General features: G+C 39.7%; 1 protein-coding gene across 1 annotated transcript in view; it reads left to right on the top strand.

Annotated features, from left to right (window-relative positions):
* Positions 1 to 6,739, top strand: part of MAFK (MAF bZIP transcription factor K) — an 8,819-nt gene extending 2,080 nt beyond the window's left edge. Inside the window, exons 2-3 of the mRNA XM_072417756.1 lie at positions 2,006 to 2,085; positions 5,996 to 6,739. Coding sequence (XP_072273857.1) covers positions 2,050 to 2,085; positions 5,996 to 6,430 — 471 coding nt within the window. The 5' untranslated portion in view covers positions 2,006 to 2,049 and the 3' untranslated portion in view covers positions 6,431 to 6,739. The remainder of the gene's footprint in view (positions 1 to 2,005; positions 2,086 to 5,995) is intronic.
* Positions 6,740 to 7,080: the final 341 nt, after the last annotated feature.

The following is a 7,080-nucleotide window of genomic DNA, read 5'->3' on the forward strand; positions in this document are numbered from 1 at the left end:
CCTTGACTCTTCCATCAGTGAGGATCCATGCTGATGAAATGCAGATTTATGGTAACTAGCATCCCGTATTGTGCATTTGACTGGAGGGAATCACAGGGAGGTTGCAGCTTCTATTTTCATTGTAATTATGAGCAGGGATGCTGGTTTATATTTAGCAACTTTATTGCTTGAGGAATTGTGCTCGGTCAGCAAAATAAATGTTAACACAGGCTGCAAATTTATCCAATTCCAGGAAATTGCTGATCATCTTTTATGATGTAAGTCTTTCATGTGACTTTTCTGCTGGAGTCATCGCGCAGAATAATAATGATTTTCACATATTACATCTATTAGGGAGTAGTCTGCTTCTCTTATGTCATCTTATTCTGAATTCCTGTGCCTTCTTCTTAAACCGGCAGTACCCGTGTTTTTAATTTCCAGGTAGTAAGACTGGCCGGGTATATTAACACAAAGTGCCATTAATTCCTAAAGAACTCATAATACCTTTTCACTTTCAGGATTTCCTTCTTTGGAAAGTGTTGTGATAATTATTTAGGGTGATCCCTATTTAATGTACAGCGCTGCGTAATATGTTGGCTCTATATAAATCCTGTTTCATAATAATAATCCACAGTAATAGAATCGCTCTAAATTTAACAAAGAGATATTGAAGGACTTCTACTTGAGGTATTGCTGCTGGACTGTTTGAATAATATAATAAAGGGAGAAATGTTTGTTCAAGCTGTTACTTGATCGGAATAAAAGTGCAGTGAGATTAGCCAGATGAGATCTCTCCCTGTGCTAGTAGCGGGCATGTTAATCCTACCATTAATTAAAGTGAGCCAGGTTTGTTGTGATCATGCTTGTGGCACTTTTCCTTTCATTATGAGCGCTCAGCGGCTAGCCAGATGAGAACCTTGTGAGTGCATAGTAATGACTTTCTTCATTTTTTTTTTTGTGAATTTCTACTGCAGCCAAAGAAATAAACACTGACATTTCTGTGCAGGACTAATAAGGATTTATTAGTCCTTCACCTCTTGGATTGTAAGCTCTTCTGGGCAGGCTCCTCTCCTCCTGTATCTGTCTGTCATTGCAATCCCTATTTAATGTACAGCGCTGCATAATATGTTGGTGCTAATGATATTAAGGATTTACCAGGATCAAGAAAAATAAACAGTTAATCAAAGTCAATGGTATAAAGAACCAGAACCTTAATCAGCAATATAGTACCCACTTACTGATTTTATTTTCTGCTTTAGTCTTGCTCACTTATGATCTCTTTATGACCCTTTGTGATCTCTATCCCCCATCACAAGTACGCGGGAGTCATCCTTTCATCTTAGGAGTGCTCTGCTTCCCAAAACACCCCACTCCTTGCTATCAATGAAGCGCTTTGCTCTTTTTCTTGCCTTCCTTTGTTGGACTTACCCTCAAGTCATTCGCACACTTGGACACCCTTTTTTTTTTTTCTTCCTCCTTTTTGTCTCCATGGTTACAGTCTCCAAGTTGGCTGGTTTTTGATGGTTTCCATGGTGACCATCCTTGGGAAATCTGTAGTGTCTCAGCTACATTTTCTTTTCATCAATGATTTAAATGCCGGGTTTGTAATAAGCTGTGTATGTGTGTGTGTGTGATATTGTCATATTGTGAACACGCATGAACCAATTTCCGGTGTGGTTTGTCATATTGCCAGGAGATGATTCTCAAACATTATTTTTTTTTATCTATGGCTTCTTGGCATTAATGCTAATCAGCTGATGGCTTTAATTCAATAATTTGCTTAGTGGCCAGTTTAGCTGAAGCTTAGTTGTCTTTATGTGCATTGACAACCATTTTTTCAAGATCTGTTGACTGTGTGTATTCCCATTAAGTTCTGGGTACCTTCAATGTAAGTTCACCTAACTCTAATATTGGGATTCACTTTAGACTGTTATTACGTAGCACGTTGCTTCTGTCAATCAGCACTGTGTTTGAAGGAATGCAAAGAATTTAGTGAATCTGAAACTTTTTTTTTTTTTTTTTGCAGTTGCATTTTCTGCACCATTCTGTCCTGGTGATTGTTTACAGGTTATGACGACTAATCTCAAACCAAACAAGGCATTAAAGGTAAGATGCTACCACTTAGTTCATTGTTGTGAAATGTTTGGGGAACATTGGAAAAAGTGTAGATCTTTATTTTGTATCATAAAACTGACAAGCGGTTTTATTTTGGCCAATCCTAATTGGGATATTGACTGTCATGGGATGGTTTCCTTTTTAGTCTGGGGTCAAGGAGGAAGCGAGCAGAGTCTCTGATTTCTACATAGTTCCATAGGCACAGAATTGTAAGGCAAAAATGAAAGGATCGGTCTACAGGTAGTCTCCGGGTTACATACGAAATAGTGACTGTAGGTTTGTTCTTAAGTTGAATTTGTATGTAGGTCGGGACAGGTACATAATTTTGATAAATACTCTTAGGAAAGATGTTTGTCTCAACATATTATTAGGCAAAATGGTGTCCGTTACTGTTTGAAAATGAAAACAAACAAAAAAAAAAAAACTTTATGAAGCCTAGACATTCATTAACTTCTGGAGCAAGCTGTGCTTTGATATGCAAAAAGAAAAAAGCTGCAGAGTTTGTCTTTGTCATTAAAGAATTACAAGATGCTACAGATTAGATCAGCTCTTAATAAGGAAGTAAACTCAAAAGTTCCCAAAACAAAAAAAAATACACTTACCTTCAATCCCGCAGAGCAGTCAAATCGGTCAGGAGGTCTCTTCCATCGTGTCCTGCGTAGTCCCAGCATCCGTCAGCGCCGCCTTCTTCTGGGTTCTTCTTCCTACGTAACCTGACACAGGCGCAAGTTCGGGGGACGTGGTTTGAAAAAAAAAAAAAAACTTGCCGATCTCAGTGCGTGAGATCTGCTTGCCTCCCCACACACACACACACACACATTTTCCCATGATGAAAGGACTCCTTCGAACGAAGAAGCACTCAAGAGCCTCCCGGTTGACGTGTGACGTTGGTTTCCCGGGAGGCTTTGTGCTTCCATTCGTAAGGCGGCAGTGCTGCACCCCCCCCCCCCCCTTTTTTTTTTTTTTTTTAAAGGGTGTTGCACTTGAAACTAAACAAACATAATTTTTACCTTTCTACCCTGTTGTCTGCCCTTTTTTGTAAAGTGAAAATTCTGAGTTTAGGTACGCTTTAGGATCACCCACAACCTCAGTTGTGTTTAGCAAAAGATTTCTTCTGCAAATTATGCAAACCAACCCTCATCAAGCCTCTGTCTTGCACAAGAACAGAAGCCTTTCATATCTAGGAGTCGTCGGTATGATGGATGTCCTTAACTGGGGAGCTACCTGTATTAATAAATGCCTGTTTTGGGTAGATATCTACAGAGTTAATGCCCCACCAGCTTCATATTTATTTTAGGACCTTGGTGGCAAGATCTGTACATTTCTCAGGTATACTATCTTGTTGCAGCAGTTAGTAGATAAAAGATTTTATTAAAACAAATAGGTGAACCTCTTAGATTGTAAGCTATCCTCCTCCTGTGTCATATTTTGTATCTGGACAGTTGAGGCATAATACAAAGATGATGGAAGGAAGATGGATGTACTCAGGGGAGGGCATTAGAAAGTTAGTACACAGTTTTGTTTTGTTTTTTGGGGGCGGCACGGTAGGGGGGTAGAAAGTTAACCAAATTATAGGATTTTCTGCACTCCTATATTGTGTGTTGCCCTGCCTACATTTTGACCACACACCTACAGCTATATCTGGGGAGAAACACTGAGAACAAATGGGTTTTGCTGGTCAAGATCAGTTTATCTGTTCTTTAGATTGTCCTACTTTGTTTATTCCACATTTAAAAGCCTTCTCTTTTTACACTAAACCACATGACTTCTATGTGCAGCCTCATGCTTCATAGACACAGATTTTAACTTTATTTCTTGATTTTAATTGTTATTGTGAATGTTGGATGAGGTAGGTGCAATTTGAAGTCCCAGCAAAATCTCTGTAGCCATAATTGTAAGCTTGCCGAACAATAGTGATTTTGACCTTGCATGTTCCCAGCCAGCACCACGGCCACAGGTGTCCTGCTAGTAGTGTGATCAAGCAAAAAAAAAAAAAGATGCATTCAGCATTCTTTAGTGGTCTAAAATATGGCTTTACTAGAAAGAGCCACAGTATGGACTATAAGCAAGCAGCCTTGGACCCTCTCTGCTGCACTTGGAAGGATTTGCCATAACAATGTCCATCTGGAAACCTATTGTTGGGAGAGTTATATGCAGAAAAGGGATCCTGTGTCTGCTAGGGACAGACTACAACTTTGCACTTTTAGATTTCACAGGTTCCTACCTAAATCATTTGCAATACTTTAAATGGTCACTTTGAATAATGGTTTGGGAGTTATTGTGTCTGATATGTTTGTATTTTCTAATAGTACACAATGCCTGGGAATAGGAGTTCTCTTACTATATTGGTGGAGGATGAGCTGGCTGATTTTCTTTTACTTCTAGTCCTGTAACAGTGACCACTGGGGCAAAAAAGGGTAAACTTTACCAATGCCAGTAAAATCTGACAGATTTACTAACCCTTTACAATTCTATCCTGCACAAACAAAAAATGTTTTGGCTTTAAATGCATTCCATTTTTGTTCTCTTATATTTGAGAGGCACAGGTAAAATAATTGTGTTATGCTGCAACCTAAATGTTTGGGGACCATACCACCCAGTGACTGAACTCCACTGCTGCTATGCCAGCTTTTCCCAGCGATTTAGCAGGGGGAATATTCTCCCTTAACTGGCTTTTCTATGTAATGAAACTTTCCTAATTTTTTTCATTGATGGTTCTCACTCAACACTTGGTTTGGTGCGAGGCTGGGTACGCTAGAACCTTGTAGCCTGGGTAGTTGGCCAGCCTTAGGGCCCTTGCCTCGCCAGCTGGGAACTCTAGAGGCTAACCGCAGTAAAGTCGTCACTTAAAATCCTCACCCCTATATATCTACAGGTAGGTGCCAAAGTCATCTGGTCTCCAGTTAACATGGGCGTCAATGAGCAGGACGAGTTGCCGCTAGCGGCTGACCTTCGCGACCCCAAGGAGGATACGAGAGTCAAATTCGTCCACTTATCTCTTGTGGACTGTTAATAGCTTAGTTCAACCTCTGGTGATTACAGCAATCATTTGGCTTTTGCAGAGCCATGTCTTTTCTCACATATTAGGAGAAGATAATTTTACACTTTTATTTATTTTATGCATGCAGTTAAAGTACTAAAACCTATATAGTATTGGCCAATTTTAGTTCATTTTTGTAGTGCAGAGGTGAGAGGACGCAGCAGGACAAAGTACCAATGCTTTGTATTGCAGTGCCAGGAGCATGCTGCTGGGTTGGAGAGAGCAGGGTAACCTAGAGATCATTAGTTTGCTCCTTCTTCTTTCACTATCCAGTTACAAGCTGGGGGTAGGAGGGAGACTTCAAAGTGTTGCTGAACTGCAGCAGTAAAAAATGCCCATATAGTGCTGTGTAGAAGAACTGTATAGACCTAAATTCTTGTCGTATGTAGATTTTTCTGTGTATTTAGCACTTTGTCTGGAATCCACCTTTATTATAGTTCTGTATTTCATCCATCAGTATATTCCTTTTCAATGGGAAATGTATGAAATGCAATTTAAAATATATAACTATGTATTTTTTTTTATTTTTTTTTACTGTGCGATTACTTTCTTGGCTTTAGTAAGAAAAACATACTTTCCAAATGATCTGTTTCCACCATTCAGGAAATGAAACCCATGAAATGAACTTTTCTTGAACTTTGTCTTTTTAATTTAGCTCTTAAAGTATTGTGAAGTATTAGTCATTGTAGCAGCTTTATCTTTTATTTTAAAGGTTGGCTTACTCACTGGAGGTGCAGGCATATTGATTGTGCAGCTGCACAAAATGACAATGGGGTTCCATGCATTGTCATGTGGTGTCCACATGGGTTCTTATTTTTAATTGTATGTACATTGTGATAACCTGTGGTCCTCCTTCTACAGGTAAAGAAGGAGGCGGGAGAGAACGCCCCAGTACTAAGTGACGATGAGCTCGTGTCAATGTCTGTACGGGAGCTAAACCAGCACCTACGTGGTCTCTCCAAAGAGGAAATCATCCGCCTGAAGCAGCGTAGTCGCACCTTAAAAAACCGAGGCTACGCTGCCAGCTGCCGAGTAAAGCGTGTGACCCAGAAAGAGGAATTGGAGAGGCAGCGAGTTGAGTTGCAGCAAGAAGTTGATAAGCTGGCACGGGAGAACTCCAGTATGAAGCTTGAGTTGGATGCTCTACGTTCTAAGTACGAAGCCCTCCAGACCTTCGCCCGCACAGTTGCCAGAGGACCCATCACCCCAACTAAGGTTGCCACCACCAGTGTCATCACCATTGTGAAGTCTGCAGACCTATCATCAGCATCCATACCATTTTCTGCAGCATCCTAGTATCTACAGAAGGAGAGAACTAGCTGCCTGTTCTAAAAGGGACATAATGGGATTCACTTACATTGTTTCTCGGTTCCTTCCCTGCCTATCCGCACGTTAGGCATTGCCTTTTATTCCATTGCCCATCCCAACATGATGCATAGAGGCACCATACAAGATCGCAGCGCTAAGGCCTTGATGTTATTGTTCCAGGGAATTTGGCTCATTGCAGTGGATGAGGTTAACTGTTTTTATTTCAGTTCATAAATATTTTTTTTTGTTGTTGTGTTTTTTTTTTTTTTTTTTTTTTTTTTTTTTTTTTTTTGGAACTTCACAGACCCTTCATAAACAAGTGTAGGGAACTAGTGGAGATTTAACCCCCACCATAATTTATTTATTTATATTAACGTATTAAATATTTTGTCTGCCTGTTAAAACAAACAAAATATACAGTATGTAATACATATGTGAATCCATACCATTGCTGATGACACACTTTGAATCACTATGTCCTCTTTGGAGCAGTCTTGAAATGTTAAAGTGGTTCCAAAATGGCCTTTTAAACAAAACTCAGGATTTCTATAAAATCAAAATGTTCTGTTCTAGCTCACCATTTAGTACATATCTGTACAATTCCCAGTTACCGTAAAAGTATGTCTTACAGTTGCCAT

Source organism: Pyxicephalus adspersus, chromosome 7 (assembly GCF_032062135.1).
Source record: "Pyxicephalus adspersus chromosome 7, UCB_Pads_2.0, whole genome shotgun sequence".
Taxonomy (NCBI): domain Eukaryota; kingdom Metazoa; phylum Chordata; class Amphibia; order Anura; family Pyxicephalidae; genus Pyxicephalus; species Pyxicephalus adspersus.